Below are 24,766 nucleotides of genomic sequence, written 5' to 3'. Positions count from 1 at the left end.
TTAAAGACTTCAATGTAAAACCCAAAACTATAGAAACTCTGGAAGATAACTTAGGCAATACCATCCTGGACCTAGGAATGGGCAAAGATTTCATGACAAAGACACCAAAAGCAATTGCAACAAAAGCAAAAATAGACAAATAGGACCTAATTGAATTTAACAGCTTCTGCACAGCAAAATAAACTATCAACAGAGTAAACAGACAATCTACAGAATGGGAGAAACTATACATCTGACACAGGTCTAATAACCAGAATCTATAGGGAACTTAAACAAATTTATAAGAGAAAAGCAACCCCATTAAAAAGTGGGCAAAGATGTGGACAGACACTTTGAAAAACAGGACATACATGCAGCCAACAAGCGTATGAATAAAAGCTCATTATCACTCATCATTAGCGAAATGCAAATCAAAATTACAATGAGATGCCATCTCACACCAGTTAGAATGGCTATTATTAAAAAGTCATAAAAAAAAACCCAGATGCTGTCAAGTTTGCAGAGAAACTGAACACTTAAACACTGTTGATGGGAATGTAAATTAGTTCAACCATTGTGGAAAGCAGTATGGTGATTTCTCAAAGAGCTAAAAGCAGAACTACCATTTGACCCAATAATCCCATTACTGGGTATATACCCAGTGCAATATAAAGCATTCTCCCATAAAGACACATGTACATGAATGTTCATTGCAGCACTGTTCACAATAGCAAACACATGGAATCAACCTAAATGCCCATCAATGACAGACTAGATCAAGAAAATGTGGTACATATACACCACGGAATGTTATGCAGCCATAAAAAAGAATGAGATCATGTCTTTTGCGGGGACATCAATGGAACTGGAGGCTAATATCCTTAGCAAATTAACACAGGAACAGAAAACCACATACCACATGTTTTCAATTGTAAGTGGGAGCTGAATGATAAGAGCTTGTGAACACAAAGAAGAAAACAAATACTGGGATATACCTGAGGGTTAAGGTTCAGAGGAGGGAGAGGAGGAAAAGATAACTATTGGGTACTGAGCTTAATACCTGGGTGATGTAATAATACTATGTACAATGAATCCCCATAACATATTAATATAACAAACCTTCACATGTATCCCCAAACCTAAAAAAAAAAAAAAAAAAAAAAGCGCACTGTAAAGGGATGAAGAACCGGAGGCCAGGAGGTCAATTTACAGAGAGTAGGTCATAAAGGCATTAATGATAAGGTGATGAAAGTGATTGAGGAAGTCCTGTGGGTATCAAGAAGAATGTTATTCTCATCAGGAGGACCAGAAAGTGCAAAGGAGCATCTGGGTGTGTTCCAGGAACAGCAGAGGTCAGGAAGCTGGAAGGAAATGAGCCAGGAGATAGGTGCACTGGAGTTAAATGTGTTAACAGTGGGAGGCAGGGAGACTGTTGGAAAGCATTAGAAGCTATTTGAATTTGCTGGGGCTGCCATAACAAAGTGCCACAAACTGGGTGACTTCAGCAACAGAAACAGTTTCCCAGTTCTGGAGGCTAGAAGTCCAAGGCATCCACAGAGTCAGTTCTTTTCCAGAGGTGTGAGGAAGAATCAGTTTCTGGCATCTGCCCTAGCTTCTTGTGATTTGCTGGTCATCTTTGGCATTCCCTGGCTTGTAGAAGCATCATCACTCCATCTCTGCCTTCGTCTTCATGTGGTATTCTCGACGGGTGCTTGTCTGTCTCCAAATTTCCTCTTTATATAAGAATCAAAAAAGACCCTGAATAGCCAAGGTAATCCTAAGTAGAAGGACCAAAGTTGGAGGAATCACATTACCCAACTTCAAACTGTACTACAAAGTCACAGTGAACAAAACAGCATGGTACTGGTACAAAAACAGGCACATAGACCAATGGAACAGAATGGAGAACCCAGAAATAATGCTGCACATCACAACTATCTGATATTAGGGCCCACCCTACTCCAGTGAAACCTCATCTTAACTAATTACATCTGCAACAACCCTATTTCCAAATAAGGTCACAATCTGAGGTACCTGGGGTTAGGACTTCAATGTATGAATTTTGGGGGGACACAATTCAAGCAGTAACATAGGCTATGGTAATGATGTTGGATATTATACTAAGGAATGTTTTGAGCAGAAAAATGACTTAACCTGCCTTATATTGTGTATTAGTCCATTCTCACATTGCTATAAAGAACTACCTGAGACTGGGTAATTTATGAAGAGAAGAGGTAATGTATGAAGAGACTCACAGTTCCACAGGTTGTATAGGAAGCAAATCTGGGGACGTCTCAGGAAACTTACAATCATGACATAAGGTGAAGGAGAAGGAAGCACCTTCTTCGCATGGCGGCCAGAGAGAGAGAGAGCAAAGGGGGAAGTGCCACACACTTTTAAACAACCAGATCTCATGAGAATTCACTCACTATCAAGAGAAAAGCAAGGGGGATCTGTCCCCATAATCCAATCACCTCCCAACAGGCTTCACCTCCAACACTAGGGATTACAATTCAATATGAGATATGGGTGGGGACACAGAGGCAAACCATATCACATTGTAAAAAAAATGACTTCAGTTCCTCTTTCAACAGTAGACCACAGTCAGGCTATGACGGAAGCCCTTACCAGGGTAAAGGGTAATGGTGGCCTGAACCCAGATGCTAGTCTTGAAAGCCATGCAAAGTTTGGTTTCTGAATATATTTTAAAGATACAACTGATGGGCATTTCTCACAGATTAGATACATGGTGTTGAAGAAAATAAGTCACAGACAGATCCTGGCTTTCTGGCCTGTAATTCCAGCACTTTGGGAGGCCGAGGTGGGTGAATCACGAGGTCAGGAGATCGAGACCATCCTGGCTAACATGGTGAAACCCGGTCTCTACTGAAAATACAAACAATTAGCCTGGAATGGTGGCACATGCCTGTAATCCCAGCTACTCAGGAGGGTGAGGCAGGAGAATTGCTTGAACCTGGGAGGCGGAGGTTGCAGTGAGCCGACATCATCATGCCACTGCACTCTAGCCTGGGTGACAGAGCAAGACTCAATCTCAAAAAAAAATAAATAAATAAAAATAAAAAGATAAAATAATGTAACACAGATTTATTAGTTACACAGATTGTGTATACAGCCTCATAATTTTAACTATTAAATGTTTACTGTGTTTTTGACTGTGTGTTTATAATTGGAAATAGAATTTCCAGTGGTTGCATCAAACAGATGCAGAAACTGGCAAATCAACTTTAATAGAAGAAAACTATTTTTATATAAATTAGTAAATGACCATTGACACTTATGAACTAAGACAGTGATGCAAAGATTCCTGTGAAAAATTTAGATGGGTGGAGAAATAGTCTCAGTTTCTATAAATTCAGCTTCACTGGACTTTTTCATCCACCCAAACAAAACTTGATATATTAAAGTTGGCTAAAAACCTTTTTGGATCTTTTTGTTATTAAAAGAGGAGACTGTCACACACATGGGCATGGATGGTGGCTTTACTGCTTACATTTATGGACTCACAGAATCTCAGTCTTGAAGAAACCAATACCGAGGAGTTTTCTAGCTTGAAAAACATTTGCACTGTGAGAACTCTGAGCCTCCAACAGTCCATTTTATCTCGGGATATTCTTTTTGTTGTTGCCTTACCTTGAACTGCGTTCAATTTCTCTGTTAACCTCTATCCATAGAACTAACACAGTTGCAGACATGCTGAGTAAATCTGACCCCTTCATATATTTGAAGCAAGCTGGTATGTTCTGTTTTGTCTTGGTCACTAACCCTCTGAGTCCCAGAGATCAATTATCAGTGCTCTTATGTTGAACAATAGATTGTGTAAGAAGAGAAACTAAGAAAAACAGAAAAATGGAAGATTTCCAATTGAGCATTTTAAGTAAAAACTGAACAATCACAGTAGCTAAAAACTTAATGAAGACTGAAGCTATGACTGTTTTTTGCTGCTGTATATTCAATAGAATAAAAGATATTTCTTAAACGTTTATTGAAAGAATAAATCTGGGCAAAGCAGAAAGATTGCTTAAAGCCAGGAGTTCGAGACTCACCTCTGCTTACAAAAAATTTAAAAATTAGCTGAATGTGGTGGTGTGTGCCTATAGTCCTAGCTACTTGGGAGGTTGAAGCAGGAGGATCACTTGAGCCCAGGAGTTCTAGGCTGCAATGAGCTATGATTGTGCCACTGCACTCCACCCTGGGCAACACAGTGAGACTCTGCTTCTAAAAATAAATTTAAAAACAGAATAAATCACACAAAAAATTGCCACTTCTCATTAGTTATCATTTCAGTTTACCAGAGATGAGCTTAGTGAAAAGTTGAGCACTTGACTACAGTGAGGTATGCTAGCAGGAAAATCAGATAATTTTCCTATCTATATTCAATATTCATTATTTTAAATCTGACATTTATGTCTTTCTATTCACATACATCAACCAATAATCTTACTGGTTTATATCTGCTTATGTATATTCATTTTCACTAGAAGCACAAAAACCAGAGGATTTTTCCAAGACATCTGAACCTAAATATTTGTAATTGCTTAATTTTTATGTCAAAGTAATTTTTTTCATTTCTATCCTAAATGTTAGAACTTACATTGCAGAAAGTAGCCAAGCAAACTTAAAACATTAGAATTTCACATTCCTGATGACTTGGCTTTTCTCTGTGGTAAATAATGGTATAAATTCTAAATAAAGTGAGAAATCAATTAAATCTAAAAAACATTATAGTTAATATTTTAGCTGTTACTGTATGCCAGTCACCGTTCTAAATACATGTCATGTGCAACTCATTTCTCTTCACAATCCAACGAGATAGGTGCCATCATCCTCCAATTAGACAACGCGGGAGCAGAATGATTAAGTGGCTCACTCAACTTTACACAGGTAAATGACAGAAAGAGGTGAACCAGGGAGATTGACACCGGAGCTTCCACACACACAGTGCAATACAGCCACTCAACAGAGATGAGAAGCCTCCATCACACTCCTGTGAAATTTATAAACAGCTGAATGTGCTGTGCTTGACCACCCTTATTAGAAGAGGCCCATCCTAACCAGCCAGTCTGCAAATTCACAGGTTTGTGGGTCCATGCTGTTATTCCTGTGCCAGTCACTCTCATTAAAAGAGATGTCCTTGTTAAAAAAAATATATGTATACATACGAAAGTACTTTTAAAATTAACGTTTGTATAAAGCCTTTTTTTCCTAATATACCTGATACTATTTAAAACAAAATTTTTTAGAAACTTGAGGTTTTAAATGTGGTTGTGTGGTGTCAAAGATAATTTGGCAGTTGATTTAAGGACTGAAATTCTTCTCAAAATAAACTATAAGATATGCTTTTGGAAAAAATACTTTAAAATTATCAGGTTGGTCAAATACAAACTGTATCAAACCTATGAATCTCAGGTTCTTGATTTGTAATCTAGTAGAATGAGACTGCAATCTGATCTCTCTCTTCTCTAGAATTCTACGTTTCTATAATTGTAATTTTAATACAAGGAAACACTTTCTGGAAGACACAGCTGTAGCTGTTGTCTTTGAACACAGAACTATTCTTTTTTGTTTGTTTTTGTTGTTGTTTTTGTTTTTTTTGAGTCGGAGTCTGGCTCTGTCGCCCAGGCTGGAGTGCAGTGGCCGGATGTCAGCTCACTGCAAGCTCCGCCTCCCGGGTTCCCGCCATTCTCCGGCCTCAGCCTCCCGAGTAGCTGGGACTACAGGCGCCTGCCACCTCGCCCGGCTAGATTTTTTGTATTTTTAGTAGAGACAGGGTTTCACCGTGAACACAGAACTATTCTTATTGCAAACAACCAGGATACACAGTAAAAATAACAATTACAGGTTTTCAATTACTTTATTTTAGAAAAACAAAGGTTTACAATTTGTGCCATAGGCAGAATATCATGAATTCAACAAGTTAGTAATGCAGACTTTCAAAAACCTCTATAGATTAGTCCAAAGTAGAAAATTATTTTTTGCCCACTCTTGGACTCAGACACATTCAGAAAAAATATATATTTATAAAAATAAAATGGCAAGCCTAATCCCACCAATTGATAGTCTTAATATCCCACACTGGTTTATTTGATCTCTTAATGCATAAGAATAGTTGAATGATTTTTCCCTGTCCTAACTCCATGTCATATGAAGCAATGATGAAAATATCTGTTACTTTTTACAACACCAAAATAAAAAGGCCCCAAAGCAAAACACAAAAAAAGTCACTAACAAAATCCACTAAACAAAAACAATACTGCTAATTTACCTACTCATATAGACCCTTCCTTAAATCCCACAGGTATTTGGCATTTTAATGTTATTTTTCAATCAGATACCAGGAAGCAACTATGTGAGAAAGAAAATGAAAATTCTAGGTCTAATACATGTTAAACAAGTTTCAGGTAATAGTAGCTGAGAAAAATATTGATGCATATAATGAAACAAAAAGAATTGCCAGATATAATGCGGTGCACAGGGTACTTGATAAAAACATGCAGTTTGTCTCGCTGAAATATCCTTAAATATTATCTGAGCACCAAATTCTGCAAAAGCAAGGATCTAGAAATCTGAATTTAGAAGTTATAGAGAACTTCACTGCAATTAAAAGCTCCAGCTTCCTGAAGGACCCCATTATTCACATAGAATCATGACAAAATTCATCATGGAATTAGAATGATACCTATGTTCTTCCACTAGATTCACTTATTAAGAGATCTATCTTTATATGGAAGTAATTTTTCATGGAATGAAACTAACATTCATAGTAATCTCTGATATCACATTGAAGGGAAAAGCACACGAGCAAACAAATTTTAAAATCTGTTTTGTGAGTAGTCTGACAATGTAAAAAACATCTCCCAAAGTAGAAAAAAAAGCAAAATTTTAATACAAAAAGAAATAAAAATTATTCACTTACAAACCACCTACACATTTTGTTTTCCCAATAGACACACTTTAAAAGCACAAACAATATAAGGCAACAGTACAAAGCTGTGAAAAGGGTAGCAGAGAACTGAGGCATTCATTTATAAAGAACATCACAGAATACAAAGGAAGATCACTGGATATTTGCATTCACACTGAGCTTTACTCTTTTTTTTTTTTCCTATTAAGGTCTTTCATTTACAGGTAATGATCAACAAGACAAAAATATGCAGATGATTAACTATAAATACGAAAAAAATAGATGACACTTTCTACAGCTATTTCCCCATGTCACTGACTGCTAAGTTTTCACTTCCTTACTAGGCTGAGTTTCAAATGAGGCACCCGTACTCATGTAAGCTTTTCACTACTACAAAACAAGCTTGACTATTGGGAACATTAAAATTTATCTTCCCAAGAATCACTCATTATTCTTTGGAAAAGAATCTACTTGTTAAAATAACAGCATTTATCTCCGGTTTCCACTTAACAGCATTTCACTCTAGTAGTTTCTGAATTTTGGACTGCATATTTGTTTCATTTCCAAAAAACAGAAATATGGAGTGTCAAGCACTAAGAATAGGTATTTAATTATTAAATACTAAGAGTACATGGATAAAATAAAACAATTACTAGTAATTCCTTGGTAATTAAGATACAAGTGTCCATACTGTCTTGATTAGTATGGCATTAGAAACAAGAGAAGACTGCCCTTGATGACTAAATCGCTAAACAACTTCAGTGTCGGGACCATGAATCACCTATTTTTTGACCATGAGTTACATATTTTTAAATAAATGTTCAATAAAATATAGTAGAAAATTACTCAATGAATAGCCACTCAAATCTTAGTTGCCTAACATAAATTCTAAACTTAGCTAAAATGAAGGCCTCAAAAATAATTTATCTACAATAAGCATACCAAACTGTTACTTTTAAAAAAAGGGTTTTTAGACATTGCTTTGGATAGAATTCCTGTATTAGTTTACAGAAGATGAGAGGTCACTTGATGAAATGGGTGACAGAACTAAGGAAATGGAGAAGGTAACCGGCTGATCACTTTTTTCCCACTGGATGTGACTTGTCACTGGACATGCTGATGTCACTCATTATTCATTATGAAACAGACACGGACAGGTCTACAGCATTACATAATAGATGTGTCAATAAACTTTACGTGTCTGTGGGTACAAACATACGTATTCTGGAGTATAAGTTACCATAAAGTTAACACACTGTAAACATAAAAATATGATACATACTACTTTTCAAAAAGCAGTAGATTTTTATCAAAGGAAATGTTAGAAGAAATCTCAATATATAAAATAGAAATAAAATACTAGGCTGTTCTGGCTAAAGCAGGGTAGGATTAACAGAGACCCTTCCCAACCTACAATGACAGATGAAATACCCGTTAAGAGTAATCCAAGGAATGGGTTGAAACCTCTACTCTCGGTAAACCCTGTTCATTTTGCGAAAGTCAATCACAAGACTTTTTTCCCCATTATCTAGGTCCATATGAAAATTTTATGATAATGCAACTGAGTATAAAGTTAAAAAGTAACATTTCTTCTCCTTTAAAAATAACTAACAAAATAAAATCACTATGCTATATAAAACCACATTATTTTTAACCTCAATCTTAATTTGATACATGGAAAAAGTTATTAGTTCTCCTTAAAGTGCCTAAATTTTAAGGACTTACTTTTGTCCATATAAATATTATCCAAAATATATGAGGCAAATGAATGGCAGCAGGGGAGGCATTACTTTTCTATATCACACATGTATCTTCTACCTGACTCACCAATTTAAATATTCTGCCCAAGAATCTTAACTTTTTGTCACAGAATATTCAGATAGAGAAACATGCAAATAGAACTGATGTGTTCTAATCACAAATATCAGGTAAATTTTGATGGAGTGCTCTGTGTTTGTTTCAGACAAACTGTTCATCTCTTTGCTCCAAACACTTCCCCATGTATGGAGGGACTACTTTAATCCATGCAGTTGATATTAGCAAAATACAAATAACATGTTCTTTTCTGTAAAGATCATGATTAAATGTCTAAATTCAATAAATAGACTCTTTAATAATTTGAAGTCCTATCAAATATTTTATAGTAATCAAGTCTCAATCTTTCTTCTTTTCTAATACATCCTTGGGCTCCTGCACTGTAGGCACCACAGATTCTCCGCTGCTTGGCTCCTGCTGTTCTTTGCTCTCTCCTATCTGTTCTTGGTTTTCATTTTCACTTTTAGACACTTCATATCGTTCTTCTATATAACCTCCATCTGTGTCGGCTGTGTAGATTCCATAGCACATGATACTGATGACACCCAGTGGCAGGCCAAAGAGAAAGCAGCCCATCAGTGGTGAGCTCTTGAATATAGACTGTGGAAAGAGAATTAAAACTCAGTTCCCTTCATATGTAATTCTGATATATAAAGCATGACATGAACTTGAAACCACTATAGATTTCTCTTGTTGCTTGTCAACTTGTTTTTAGTTCCAATGAATCAAAGTCAATAACTTCAGCAGTAACTACCATGTTAAAGACACTGTTAAGAGATATAATTTCTATATGCACATACATACGCATGTGTGTGTAGAACCAGCTATCAGCAGGAGAAAAAGGCATCAAATATTCTATAGCCTTTCCTAAAGACACTGATTTTTCTCACAGCAACCACAAAGGTCTCTTTAAGATGCTTACTATGTGCAACCAGCAGCTTTAGAGTTGTTTCCTGAACTACAGGAATCTGCTTATGGAGAAGGCTGGGTTATTTACCACAAAGAGGGTACACACATATTCTCTTCACATGACATTTTTAGTATTTTTCACTTATCTGGTTAGCAGTAAAGCTTCATTGACTAATTTCCCTCAATTTACATACTGTGTTCATAGCTCCCAGAAAAGTAAGAGTAATTTTAATGAATAGGATTTTCAACTAGAATATACTGCATGAATTGCAACGATAACTTGAGAACATAGACAAGTTCAGAGAAGAAAAAGATCACTTTGGATTGAGGTAAGAGAAGAAAGTTTCACAGAATAAAGATGTGTTTTAGGCAGGAATTTAAGGATGAGTGAGAAGGAGGCAGGATACGGGACAGGTGAGCACCAGGCAATTTGCATCAGCAAAAGCTAATATTCAAAAACCAATGAGGAAAATACTTTAGATGGACAGAGTATTCTGATGTATATCCCTGGAAAAGGGAAGGAAAGTGATTAAAATCGGTTATTTTAGTAATATTAATTGTGTAGTGGAATACAATATAGATTGGAGACTGGGCAAGTGGAAGTATGGAAACCAGGTGAAAGAGAGCAGCAGCGAGACAGAATGTGATTAGGGCTCAATCCATGCTTGTGGCAACAGGAAAACACAACAAACTGAAGGATACTATGCAAGGAAAAAAACCCAAAGACTCCCAGAATTTACTTTTAAATAATAAATGTTAGCTATATTTTCATGATTGCTTTGGGCCACAATGAATGAAAATGCCCATGTAATAGCTCAAGAAGGACAACAGGAACTAAGTTTAGGGCTCAAACATATTTAGGAATTCCTCCACTGTCAAGTTGATTGACAGTTAAAGCTGGGAGAGGAAGAACAATTTCTTAAGAGTTTCAAGCAAGAAGGTTCAGATTCAAGGACTGCAAAGAGGAAAGAGAGGAAAGGGATGCTGAGAAACACTGACTGGAGAGATGGGGCAGGAGCAGGGGAGTAGTGATACTCACAGCAGCACGGAAAGGAGAATATTAAGGAAGGGATGCTTCAAAGAAATCCAGGGGAAATACATCAACTGATCTAATTAGTTTGATAGAGTGAAAGGAAGAGGAAATTAGAACGGCAGAAATAATCAGGTGCGAGGTGACAGTGAAGAAAGTCAAGGAAATATATTTAGAAAGTAAGAGAGACAGGTAATTAGGGGCAGACATGTCAATTCATCTACCAGTGTTGATATTCTACTTACATATAACAACTGTGAATAAACACTGGGACAAACAAATGAAAGTAAACACTGTTAGAAAGGATTTGATCCATCACATTTTAATTCCACATTTAAAGTCTTCTATAAAAAGAATAAAAAAAAAAAAAAAAAGGAAGGAGAGAAAAAGGGAAGAAGGAAAAACATCTGTAAATAATCTTAATTATTTACCAACTAGGGAAAAGTACAGAATTAACAGGGATGTTTAAAACTTTAAGATCTAAAATTTTATTTTGACTCCTGCAAAATAAAAAGTGACTTCCCAGCACACATCGTTTTCTTCAAGAAAAATGACCAATTTACAGAAGACAGCACGTAATGGAACTAAAAATTTCCTATTATCCACACTTTCAACAAATCATGGAAATTACTAAGTAAAGTTTACATGGTAGGTTGCAGAAATAAAATCTTTTAAGTTATATTATCAAGTTAATTGATTCTGAATTTTAGTTTTAACTCATCAATCATATAATCAGAAACAATTTCCACCTAATGAATATATTTTCTTAAACACTGACTAGTCATATCCTGCAAATTAAAAAGACATATTTTGACCTAATCTTTTCAAATTCAGATTTTTAACATTAACACAGCTAGACATAAAGAACCTACATCTTCTTCATTATCAATGACATAAACTGTCACAACTTACCACAATAGTAGATTTGGCATCAAATACTATTCTTTTCAATCTCTGCAAAATGCTATCACCTCCTTGGGCCTTCAAACAAAGGAAAAGAAAAATAAATTACTTAAGTACTATTACTTCATTTATTTGGTGTTACATAACCTTGTAATCGCAGGCCAAATGGTTGACTCCAAAATATTACATAATCACCTGAAAAGGCCATGTGGTAAACATTTAATGTTGATGTTTTTTGTCTGTTTCATGTCCAGCATTCCTCTTGCCTGCTTGTGTTAACTCACCCTGATTCTACTCTAAAACATTCCTCCTCCTCTATTCGTAACCCACGTAGCTTGGCTGAAGCTCACCCACCCCTGAGTACAGCCTAACCAGCTTTTGAGTTTAGCTGGGACTGCAAAACCAGAGCTGCAGGATACCTTTGCTACTGTGCAGGGAGAGGCTCCCTGAGGATGAAAGTGCTGAAAGGAAGAGAGAGAAAAATTCCTGATGAAAATCAATCAAATCCTGTATTCGGCCATACCTGCAACCTGGCTCATTTTTCAAATTTCCAAGCTCTATGAGACAATAAAATCTGTTATTAAACAGTCTGAGTTGCATTCCACTAACTTAAAAATAAAAGCCTGATTATATAGGTGAGTTTCATTTCAACTATTTTCAAAAATATTCTGTTTGATTAAGAGTGTTTTTCAAACTTCTTCACCTTGACCGAAAGTAGTTATGTTATTCTGTGAGCAAATTTTATATAAAGTTTGTGTAAAACTGAAACAACTCTCAAAACATAATAATTAAATTTCACAAAAAAAAATGAAGGCTCTTTCTTTTAAATTTTATTCTAGTCTATTGAATTAAGATGCATGCTGGTCACAACCTGGTTGTGACTTGCAGTGGTTTCATGACTTTCTAATACAGGTTGCAATTCACAGTCTGAAAAACACTGCAGTTAAAGTTTATAGGAAAAAAATATAAAATTAAGACTATCCATTCACTTATTTCTGAGAAATATTTTATAGGATTAAGTCTAGAACTCTGCATGGGAGCTTTTATTCTCAATAAATTTCCTCATTTCTTGAGAAATTGTGGTCTTATTTGCAGATTTTCTTAGAAAACCAGTCCTAACAACTTAATCCAACTGTACTTTTGGACCTAGAAACATACTAAGAGACAGGCAAGTTCACTATTAAGATTACCCCACACAATGCAGACCTCCTAGCATCCCTAGCCCTCAACCTTAAATGCCAACAGCACCTCCCCATCACCGTGACAACCAAAAATACCCTCCAAATAACCCCTAAAAGGACATTTCCATCTTTTAGCAACCTCTGCCATAGAAGAACCTTCTGTATCTGGGAGAATGTAACTCTATTCTGCCTATAATTGGACAGAAGCAATGTATGGAGGTCCAGCCCTCTACTCTGGGTGATGGCCAACTATTCTTTTCAGAATCAGAAGTAAAGAAATGAACTAGTTTCTCCTCTACCCCAGTCCATCATCCCTTTGAAACAGAAGTGAAAAACTTACTTCTACTGTGCCATCCAAAATGTTATTTATAAACTGGACCATGTCTTCAACATTCTTAATCTGTCTATCCAGCAAGAAATATTGTTGGTTTGAAGTATTCAGTACAACTACAGTTGGGACTGTCAATTCACTGAAAATATAAAAACAAATCAAAATATACATTAAACACAGCAAAGTATTCTGATATTCATTTATATCTCAGTAGCTATAATTACAGAAGATATTTAATAAATTTGTGCTTATTTTATGGTAGAAAATGATCAAACAGACCTAGCATTTACTTTATGCATTCATGACATAACTTTTTCTTAATTTTTTTTGGTATTTCTAGGATATGCAATTCATCTTTAAGTCTTTTCAAATTATCAAAAATCTCAAAAAATTTTTACAATATATGTATTGAAAAAAAATTCCTACGGGTGGATCTGCACAATTCAAACTCATGTTGTTCAAGGGTCAACAGTCCCTTTAATAATTGTATAGATACTTTTTCTTTGTCTTGATTCTTCATTATATCCCACATCTGGTACTTTAATCTTTGGCAAATCCTCTTAAGTTCTTACTGAAATGAGAGGGATAATAAATGAAGTAAGGTGATACTAATTATATTTCAAGATTTTAGCTGAAAATGATGACTGTTACCTTGGATTTGTAAGTTCACCCCCTTCCTCGCTCAGTGTTCTTACTCAGAAAATAGAGAACACCAAAATAATCTAATATATTACAATAACGAATGAAGGCATTTGCTAGATCTATGATACTAAGCAAAGTGAGAGAAAACCAACACAGCATCGTGTTGTTGAACTTCCACTGGGCCCTCAATGCGGCTAAGAGTTAGTGTGTCTCTAGTGAGATTTCCCCATCTTCATTTAGAGGCTAGCTTATTTCTCTAGCCCTCTCCTAAGCCCTGTCATACTTGCTATTATGTTCTGCCTAACTTCTCACTCTTTAGACGTTTCTTAATTATTGCCTCTTCCAGAAAACATTTCTTGAGCCTTTCCACCTTAGTGTGTACTGGGGGTGTGTGTGTGTGTGTGTGTGTGTGTGTGTGTGTGTGTGGCGGGGGTGGAGGGCGGGAAAGTGTCTCTATGTTCCAGAGCCCTGTCCTACATAGATCTTTTCATACAGTTCTGTAATTAACATTTGTGGTCTTATCCAGTGGACTATAAGCATTTGAAGACAGGAACTCTATTCATTTTTCCATCAACAGTGTTTAACAGTGTACAACATACAGTAAATACTCACTAAATGTTCACTGAATAGAGTGGGTTCTTGTTTCAAATTTATTAATTCAGTACAGGGTTTGGTAAATGTTTTCTAATATCAGTCTTGTGAAGTGGCAAATTAAATCTTTAAATCATAATTTTAGATAAAAATTATTTAAAAACTGCACATTTTCCTACAAATTTAGTCTACTAAAATAAATTCTAGAACAGTTTTTGAATGCTAAACATTTTCTATTTAATAGTCTACATAATTTTAAAGAGATAAAAATTTTAAAATTGCACATTTTCTTACAAAGTTATTTGTCTATTAAATTCTACAACAATTAGTTTTTGAATGCTAAACATTTTCTATTTAATAGTTATATTGCCCATTAAAACTGAACTTCTCAAGGTATGTATTAAGCAGAAGCTATGAAATTTACAAGTTTTGGAAAAATGGCTTCTTTTCAGAATATGAGAAAACATTAAATCAGGAGATAATTTTTTTTTCTTTTTACTATAGACCAATATTAAAGTCAGTAAGTTTCAAATACAGAATTTGAAAACTAAAGTAAAATATTTAATGGGAAAATATCTGTATCTGAATATGTCAACTGTTTGCTTTTTTTCAGCTATTTAATCCTTCTACCTGTATCTCAGAAACAAATTTAATAATATTAAGATTTGATAGCAAAATCATTCAGCACTTTACTTACTCCATCAGCAAGGTATTTATGTAGTCATTTCCATCCATATGGCCAAATTGAAAATCCCTAACAAACGACAGCCAAAAATAAATAAATAAAAGGCAAGGGGGTGGGGAGAGAAAGCTCATTAAATATCAAAAAAGTAAAAAAAAAACAATGAACTTAACATTAGGCCTCAGTAAGCCCAGAAACTGTAAACATCTCACATGTAAATCATATACAATAAATACTGCTAAGAGTGTAAATTTTACTGGCTTCTGAGATACAAATACACGAGTAAAGGAAATTCTAAGACATTTCTACTTGGTTTATGCATATTTAAAATTCAGGGAAATATAAGCTAATCTATCTGAAATATGTTTAAGAAAAATTACCCATTTTCCCTAAAAAAAAAAGGACTAATCAAAAGACGCTACATACTATGTAAGAAAACTATACAATGACCCATTATTAGAAGACTCAGAATAGGAAAGAAATAATAATTCAATAATAAAATACATTTATATTGACTGTCTTTTTTTATGGTAGCAACAATGATTCAGCATAGTAAAAATACATGTATTTCTGATGCCATTTTTATTCAGTGATTCTTTTGAGTTTCTGTTAGAATAATCGTCTGCCTATCTCTGACTTCTGATTGCTCATTTATCTCCAATTATAACTACATTTGCATATTTTATTTACATAAAATGCATCTCAAATCGTATCAAGAAGCCAGGTATGATACAAATTATAGATCAAACTGTTTCTTTTTTTTAACTTGCAGGACATACCATCAGTGAATTTCAAGATCCAGACAATTCATGCTAAAATGCAATGTGCTATACAGTAGTCCCCCCTTATCCAGTTTCACTTTCTGTGATTTCAGTTCCCTATGGTCAACCATGGTCTGAAAATATTAAATGAAAAATTCCAGAAATAAACATATACATAATTTTATTATAGTGTATTGTTATAATTGTTCTATTTTATTATTACTGTTGATCTCTTACTGTGCCTAATGGATAAATTAAACTTTATCACAGGTATGTAGGTACAGACAAAATTATAGTATACGTAGTATTCCATTCTATGCAAAGTTTCAGTCATCCACTGGGGGTCTTGAATGCATCTCCTGTGGATAAGTGAGAACTACTGCTATACTTCCCTTCCTTGATTCACCTCTAAAAGCATGAATACTAGTAAGTTTGCTTTATTAAATTACAAAACTGTATTAAAAAAAACATAAAGGAATCTCTCAGAATATAAGCACCTACCTATGGAAGAGGTCTCTGTAATCTCTTGCAACTTCCTGAATAATTGACTTCAATCTGTAGAAGAACAAACATAGGAACTGGTCATCTGCACTTGAAAAATAGAATTTTCCAATGACAGTATCTGTTCTCTTACATCTAATTGCTGCAGGAAAAGTAAGATACCACATCAAGTCTATCTAAAGCCATGTAGTCTGAAATGACCATCTGAAGCTTAAAACCATATCGAGGCATTATACCTGGCATGTTCAACTGATGTATTTTTCTCATCAATAACTGCAAGAGCCACAAGCTTTCCTGAAATAAAGAATGACACATTTGAATTCAATCACCCTTATTACACAAACTGTTCAATCAACACTTTAGTTCTGAGTAGGAAATTGTAAAGTATTTCTAGAATTTAATTCCAATCACCCTACACGTTATATCAAATTAAATCAACAAATTATGGTATATGTTTGTAGAGTCAATCAGTGAATTAGTCAACCCAGGTGACAAATTCCCTTCCACTTCCCACCCCAAAATGTAAATACGAGTAAATATGTAATAATTTATACACTAAAATTGTACTTTTTATACCAACTTACAAGCTTGAATTGTATTTTTTCCTTGCACCCTACAAATTGACTAAGATAACTTTTTCAAAGGCTAAAAGCATAGGAAATAAGTTGATTAAAAACAAGTTTGCTAAGAATTATTGTAGCTCTAAAACAATGGTCTAGAAGAATAAGAAAATGATTTTTACATGGCCATTGACTTTGGTACCATGATTCAGTACTTGCCAGTTACAATAGGCAGAATTAAACTGACTCACATTTACTTAACCCTAAATACAACATAAAGCATATGTATCCTGATATCCTCTAGGAAGCTGGCATGATGTAATAACCAGAAGAGTGGTGTTAGAATCAGAAAACCACACACTGCTATCTAGCAGTGTCCATCATGTTCCAGGCACCATACCAAGGCGCAGGGGAACAGGGAAGTGCCTCAGTAAACTTCAACCTATTTTCAAAAACTAATACATATTTCATAGAGGTATCGGGAGAGTTAAGTAAGATTAGACGCACAGAAATACGGACATAAACCTGGTTCAGAGCAGGTACATACAAGTAGGATTAAATCAATAATCTTTTAGTATTATCCCTGTATTTTAATGCTGCTTCTAATTCCATACTGCTTCAACACCTGTTTAAATTCTACACAATCTTTAATCTTCTTTTAACTCTCTGATGAAAACAGTTCACAATGGTATCTACCTTCTTGAAATATCTCATCTACTATTCATTTTTTTGTATTATAGGCTTCTTTAATTTTCAAATGCCTCTGAGTTTTTTTTTTTCAAAATGTCTACAACATGCAGAGAATTCTCCCACAGACCAACAGGATTCTAAGAAACACAGCCACAGTTTCTCACATACTCATTCAACAATTATTGAGTGTTAAATAATGTACCACACACTGGGCTGGTTACGAGGACATGGTGATGAGCAAACACAGACAATGCTCTGCGCTTGTGAAAACACAATACGGTAGAACTGGTAGACATTTTCATCAAATAAATGTCCTGTTAAAAATAAGAATATGCTGCTATAAAAAAAATTATAGCGTAAATTAATGTAGTTTGACGGGGTCAGTAAAGATTTTCCTAAGGAAGCAGTATTTGGTCTGAGTTTGATGGATGAATATGAATTAACTGCATATTTCCAAACAAAGAAAAAAGCATGTAAAAAGGTGCTTTGGTGCAAGTGGCATAGCCTTTTCAAGAAACTGTTATCAAGCAAACTTGGGTAAAAATGATAAAATAATAGTAACAATAATAAAATAAAATAAAAGGTTAGTGTGCCTCAAGAAGGAAAAGTGTGGGGAGAGGCTAGAGTGAAATGAGGCTGGAGATGTAGGCAAGAGTTAGAACTTCTGAGAAAGACACGAGGTGTCTGAAGCCGCAGAGCATCGGGAGGCTGCTGTGGTGCTAACATAAGAGGACAGGTCGGGTGAAGAGCAGGAGCACGACCACAGCTGATGCCTAACAAGGGCAATTATGTCAGACACACAAAAGAACACTGCCACAGCACACTTCTGTCTCCAAATTCATCTGGGAAAAGATGTGTTCAGTTGAGCCAAAGCCACTTGTTTGAATCACCTCAAGGTCATGCTATCTCCTATAATTACTATACAAGCAAAACTACTATATTCCTACATTTCTCCCTTTTCCTTTCATGTGAGTCTGAAATAATTAAAAAGGCCAGGAACGGTGGCTCACGCCTGTAATCCCAGCACTTTGGGAGGCCAAAGTGCGAGGATCATGAGGTCAGGAGATCGAGACCATCCTGGCCAACATGGTGAAACCCCGTCTCTCCTAAAAATACAAAAATTAGCTGGACGTGGTGGCAAGCACCGAGTCCCAGCTACTCGGGAGGCTGAGGCAGGAGAATCACTTGAACCAGGGAGGTGGAGGTTGCAGTGAGCCGAGATCACATCATTGCATTCCAGTCTGGCGACAGAGAAAGACTCCTTCTCAAAAAAAAAAAAAACAACAACAAAAAACCAGAATCAGAAAGTAAAACCACAGTCTTTGACACTGTCCCCAGCAACTTCCAATAATGAGCTAATACACAGCTCCTTCTGTAAAGATAAGCAAAGACAGAAATATCACTAGACACAGAACATTAAAAGCAAGCTCAGGAACAAAACAGAAATATCCCCCAAAATGTTAAAAACAGGAGAACGTGTAAGAATGTCTCTAATTTTCATTAATTAGATTTAAGAGCAGGCTATCATAAAGAAGAAACTCTACGCCTATTATATTTAAAAAAAATTGAGTCTTGAATAAAATTTTCTCATTGTTTTACTCAAAAACTATACTTCCAGGCTATTTATCATAAAGTTACTAATGGAAACAAATGTGGCACCAATAACCAAGATTTCTCATTTCTAATTTGCTATAAATTTATAAAACACTTTCTCCTAAAACTTATAGTTAGCTTCTTATAATTTTTATAGTTTGCATCTGAGACCATATAATCGGCTTCTTATAGCTTTCATTTTTGTATTTGTGTTTATATTTGCATTGCCTGACATTTGCAACAGTGTAACTTTAAGAAACCATGCCAAATGTAATTTACATTTTTCCCTTTCACAGGTAAGAGCAGGCCTTATAAATAGGTTGTGCTAAGTTTTATCTTAACTCCTATCACAAAATCAGTCTCCTGTGTATAGCTTCTTAGTTGGTTATTTTTCTCACTCTCTTATTACCCAGGCTTTTTGTTTTTCTTGCCACCATCAGTTCTATTAGTAAACCATCGCTTTAATCACTGACCCACATGCAAAGGTATATCTTCTGGTAATATCAGTTTATGTTCTCATAAAGAACTGGCATTCAGATCTAAAATAAAAAAATAAGTTAGGAAATAGAGCTTAAATTCATTTCCTACAAAATAAGATTTTAAATAATCAATCACAGAAAAATCATGTAATGTGATGGAGACTTGTACATATGCTTGTTACCTGTGTCTCCAAGTTCATATAAGAGGAAGCCATCCATAGCAAGGTAATTCTGAAACCTTTCCCTGTTGATCCATGATGACAGATCACCATCTTCATACTCTTAAAACCAAGACAAAGGTTAACAAATTATAGTATAAATATGAGTTTAAGATAGTTATAATAGCTTTAATCTGGTAACAGGTATAAAATGCCTGACAGAGAATCATTCATCCATAAATATTATTTTTAGGAATTTATTGCAAGAGTACGATCAAATGTATAGAAGGATTAATGCACAAAGCAATCTTCATTTATAGCATCATTAAAAATAGCATAAAAATAATTCAAAATAAAGGAAATAATCAAAATATCCTAAATTGGAGATAATTTAAATAAATTTTGGTATATGTCAAGAAAGATCATTTATAAATTTTCAAAAAAACGTATAACTGAACAGATTACAAAACAATATAGGTTATTATACAATATATAACAGTGTAACTGTAATTTTGTAAAAAAAAAAAAGTACGAAAAGATAAATTCATAGAATGGTAAAATGAAGTCAGTTATTCCTAAATGGTTACCCTGGATCAATGGTTATACTCGGGTCATGGCACTATAGGTAATTTTTACTACAATTTCTTTGCTCTTCTCTCTTTATGACAGTCTTCCTAGTTTACAGCTCTTTCTCAAAGGTACAACTAACACACATATAAAATTATAGTACCTTAGCTTTTTTCCAATATAAAATAATTCCTCTGCTAAGCAGGTAGAAAATATAATATCTAAGAGAAATATTACATCCTGATTAGAAATATAATTCTGAAGTAATTGTTCAAAATTATTACAATTGCATAAAAAAGGTGATGTAAAGCAAATGTCTATAAAAGCCTACCAACACATCTGGTTGAAGATAGGATTTTAATGACTTCTGGAAAGGTATGCTTTTTCTTGCAATGCTAAACAAAACATTTTCAAGTTATCAAACCCATAAAATAAGTGACGCAATGCAAATCTTAAAAGTATTTATGGATTCGAATTTACAAATTAGGAAAATAAACATAAAACTAGAAATTGATTACTGGGCCACAATGTCCACTCCATGCTAAAAGCAAATTTTCTATGAGATTGCATACAGTGATCAATTTGAATTTCATTTGAAAATAAACCATCTCAAATACTGCATGTTCTCATTTAGAAGTAGGCGGTAAACACTGGGTACCATGTGGACATAAAGATGGGAACAACAGATACTTGGGAGACGGGGAGGAGGACAAGGGCTAAAAAACTACCTATTGGGTACTATGTTCATTACCTGGGTGATGGGATCATTTGTACCCTAAACCTCATCATCATCCAATCTACATTCTAGAGTATTTCTGAATGAATGGGTGTTCCCTATCTGGCCTCAAACATGGTAACCACAAGCCACAGGAGGCCACGGAGCACTGAAATGCGGTTAGTGAGAACAAGAAATTGGATTTTAAATGTTATTGAATTAGAATTTAGAACGCTAGCAAGAACGCTATCAGCTAAGACTGCACTCCACTCACTTTTGCTTTTGAGTGGCTTTGTGGTGTCCTACAGATGTCGAGTTTCACCGTTTCCCTTGAAATTTAAAATATCCCCTGTAGCCCCTGTGAGTTTGCTGCACTGCCCTGGGGTATCTCAGCACAGTTTGGAAAACATGAAAGTAGGCATTTCAAAATACCAAGGAATGATGTTAGTTGTTGTAGCTGCATGTGGTTTATCTGCAAATAAAAAGTCTGCATTATGTAAAGAGATGCGTAATATAAAGCCCTGATGAAATGCCACTACAATTTGCTTTAAAGTACTTCAACAAATTCAAAGTTAAAGTTAGAGCAAATGTCATGATGGGCAAAGATCTTGGTAAGTGTTTAACTTCGGTGATGGGTATGCAGGGCTTTACCGTTCTCTACTATGATGTATGTTTGATATTACAATTAAAATATTTTAAAAGTAGACCAAGTATTTGCTTCAGTGAAGAAATGCTGAATAGCAGGTAAGTGGTTATTTCTAACAGCTAAGGGGAAATGCCGCTACGGAGGGAAACACAGGGGCTTCAACACTATTGAACACGTGTTACTTCTTCAAGCCTTTTCTGTATCTGAAACGTTACTTCAAAAAAACTAATTCTGAACATTTTAAAGTAATGTATAAAAATCACATAGAATTTATTCCTCAAAAACACATACAATTTAACAAACAACAAAAAGAAATGTTGTGTAGGTAAAGCTCGGAATAAAAATAACAACTAAAAGTTGAAGGGTGAAAAACCCCAAAACATCAGTCATTCAAGTAATGAGAACTGTTATTCTCATTAAACAGTAGAAGCATTTACAAAATCTTTCCACCTAAGTCGTATAATAGACATTTTAATTTTAAAATGTTTTACATGAGTTAAAGACTTGGAACTTACCGTCATAAACAAAGTAAGTTTCGTCTTTGAAAACAAGCACAGCCGGCATCTCTTTTAGTGTCACATACTGCAAAAAATCAGAAGTTTAAATAACTTTTATCACTAAAAAATTCTAATTAGTAACTATAATTTCAAAAGTCTTGAGATACCAGAAAACACAAACACACATAAAAATAACAAAAAAGAATGTCACAAACAATTAAAGAGTACAGTCAATCCCAAACTCATCCAAGGAGTATATATGAATCTTTTTATATATCCCCTGGTACAATGTCCTGTTTGCTATAGTAAAGACTGTGGATTATTCTTAACTGATAACAGACTTAAACATCAACCAGCCTGTTTAGGTTTAAGACCTTCCCCACCACTCACTGGCTGTGGGATAATGAGCCACTTTACCCAGGGGAGTCTGCTTCCTCATCTGTGGAATAGAGACACTGAGACTGCCTACCTCACAGAACAATTGTGAGAGTTATGTCAGATACCATAACTGAGAGCACTGCTTAAAGTGTAAACTGCTTTATAAGCCACTTACAGTAGTAATAAGGGATTCATTCAGAAAGTACCAGCTGCTTACACCTGAGTTGTACTTATTTCGGGAGTAAAATTATACTAGAAAACAAGTATCAGATCAGAAGACAAATAATGTAGAAAAATAACAATAAAATAAAAATAAAGACAGTTGTCTTTAAAAAGGGAGGGAGACACATCTCGGGGGACAGAAAATAATACAGAATGATTTGGTTACATTACTATTAAAAAATGGTATAGCACTATGAAAATAACAATTTTAAGGGCACTGCAAGAGCTCTTAAGTCAAGCATGCTCCATTCACCTGCTCTTGGCAACTCATCCACACAGATGCTTAGGAAGTATTTTTCAACATTCAGCACCTCCCTCTTTCATCAACATCCCTGAATGGTTCTTACTAGAACACAAATGATACAGTCTCAAATCCTGCAGCCATCTAGTCTCACACACTCTGAAGCTCTCTTCCTCTCCCGTGTTTTCTTCAACTATCTTCTATTACTGTTATAGTCTGCATGCCAATCTCCTTCGTTCATCTGTAAGTATTCTGAAGTCAGAAACTGTCTAAATTCATCTTTGTACCCCCTTACTGCATCTCCTAGGGTTTTCATAAATACCAGTTGCAAAGCTAATGAAGCTCGGAAGGACAAAACATTAATATTCAAAGCATGGAAAGAACACAAAATTATGGGCTTTGCCCTTATTTGAGAATCATCTATGGGAGTAAAACTCATATTTCTCTGAAGTTAACTATTATTTCCCCTAGCAGACTTTTCCAAATACATCCTTAAAACTAAAAAAGGGAGATGACGAATATTAACATCTTCAGGAATAAAGAATGACTAAACAAACTAGTTGAGAAGGCCGATTAAAAAAATAATAGAAGTGCCGGGCGCGGTGGCTCAAGCCTGTAATCCCAGCACTTTGGGAGGCCGAGGCGGGCGGATCACAAGGTCAGGAGATCGAGACCACAGTGAAACCCCGTCTCTACTAAAAATACAAAAAATTAGCCGGGCGCGGTGGCGGGCGCCTGTAGTCCCAGCTACTCAGGAGGCTGAGGCAGGAGAATGGCGGGAACCCGGGAGGCGGAGCTTGCAGTGAGCTGAGATCGCGCCACTGCACTCCAGCCTGGGCAACAGCGTGAGACTCCGTCTCAAAAAATAAATAAATAAATAAATAAATAAATAATAGAAGTAATGCACAAATACTAAATATGCTTACATAACAGATGCTATATATATGCCTACCCAGGCTCTCTGGGTTCTAGGGATTTTGGCCTAAAACACCTCATTGTTACATGAGGATTAAGATGGTGTCAAGTGGTGCCAGGGCCTAGAACACAGCAAACCCTCTGGTGCACTCCAAGTACCAACTGCTTGCAAAGCTTTGTAGATGAGGACCTAGCATAAATTCTCATCTCTCATACAAAAATGTGGTTCACTGGACTTGGGAGACAAAAATGTGTAAGCAGCTCAGATTCTAGTCCATTTTAAGCCTTTATGTTACATCAGGGCATTCCAGAACAGTGGTTTGTAACCTTCTGGGAACCCTGTCGGAGATTCTGATGTCAAGTGTGGCCTCTTTTTCTCATCTTACTCAAGGCAGTGGCAGCCCGTCCGTGGAGCCAGTGGGGGCCAGGAACAGGCGGGAGAGTCCTACCCGCTACCAAATTTGTGGGGTGGGAGCCCCACACTCCCAGGTGTAGCTGAAGCTGCTCAGCAGTGGTTCTGGACCCTGGCATCCCTGAGCTCTCTGGGACCCAGAAAGCAGCCACCCCACCCCCCAACTCCTGCAGGTTCAAAAATGCCTGCTCCTGCTCCCTGGCCTCTCCCTGCTCCCAGTGCCTACTCTGATTTTGGAGCAAAGTTGTGGCCGAGCCCAAGTGTTGTCGCAACTTAGCCGGGTATGTGTGCTCGGGGCGGCACTGACATGCCAGCTCTCACCAGTGCCTGGGCTTCCTCCAGACTTTGGACATCGACAAGCGTGGGAGGGAGGCTGGCTCAGCGCAACCTGCAGGCACTCCTCGGCATGAAGAGCCTGGGTGCCACAGACGGTATAATCATGATGG

At 35.9% G+C, this 24,766-nt stretch overlaps 1 protein-coding gene across 2 annotated transcripts in view; it reads right to left on the bottom strand.

Annotated features, from left to right (window-relative positions):
• Nucleotides 1–5,832: 5,832 nt before the first annotated feature.
• The window catches only part of TMX3 (thioredoxin related transmembrane protein 3), a 39,899-nt gene continuing 20,965 nt past the window's right edge, over nucleotides 5,833–24,766 (bottom strand). The window contains exons 8-15 of one of the 2 annotated variants that reach the window (XM_028837776.2): nucleotides 22,171–22,237; nucleotides 19,752–19,850; nucleotides 16,484–16,541; nucleotides 16,248–16,301; nucleotides 15,001–15,057; nucleotides 13,080–13,209; nucleotides 11,568–11,636; nucleotides 5,833–9,316 (exon numbers count right to left, since the gene is read on the bottom strand). In XM_028837776.2, the coding sequence (XP_028693609.1) occupies nucleotides 9,056–9,316; nucleotides 11,568–11,636; nucleotides 13,080–13,209; nucleotides 15,001–15,057; nucleotides 16,248–16,301; nucleotides 16,484–16,541; nucleotides 19,752–19,850; nucleotides 22,171–22,237 (795 nt within the window). In that variant the 3' untranslated portion in view covers nucleotides 5,833–9,055. 2 annotated transcript variants of the gene reach the window in all.

This window comes from Macaca mulatta, chromosome 18 (assembly GCF_049350105.2).
Source record: "Macaca mulatta isolate MMU2019108-1 chromosome 18, T2T-MMU8v2.0, whole genome shotgun sequence".
Classification (NCBI taxonomy): Eukaryota; Metazoa; Chordata; class Mammalia; order Primates; family Cercopithecidae; genus Macaca; species Macaca mulatta.
The sequence above is the reverse complement of the archived record's forward strand: the minus strand, read 5'-3'. Positions and strand labels throughout refer to the sequence as shown.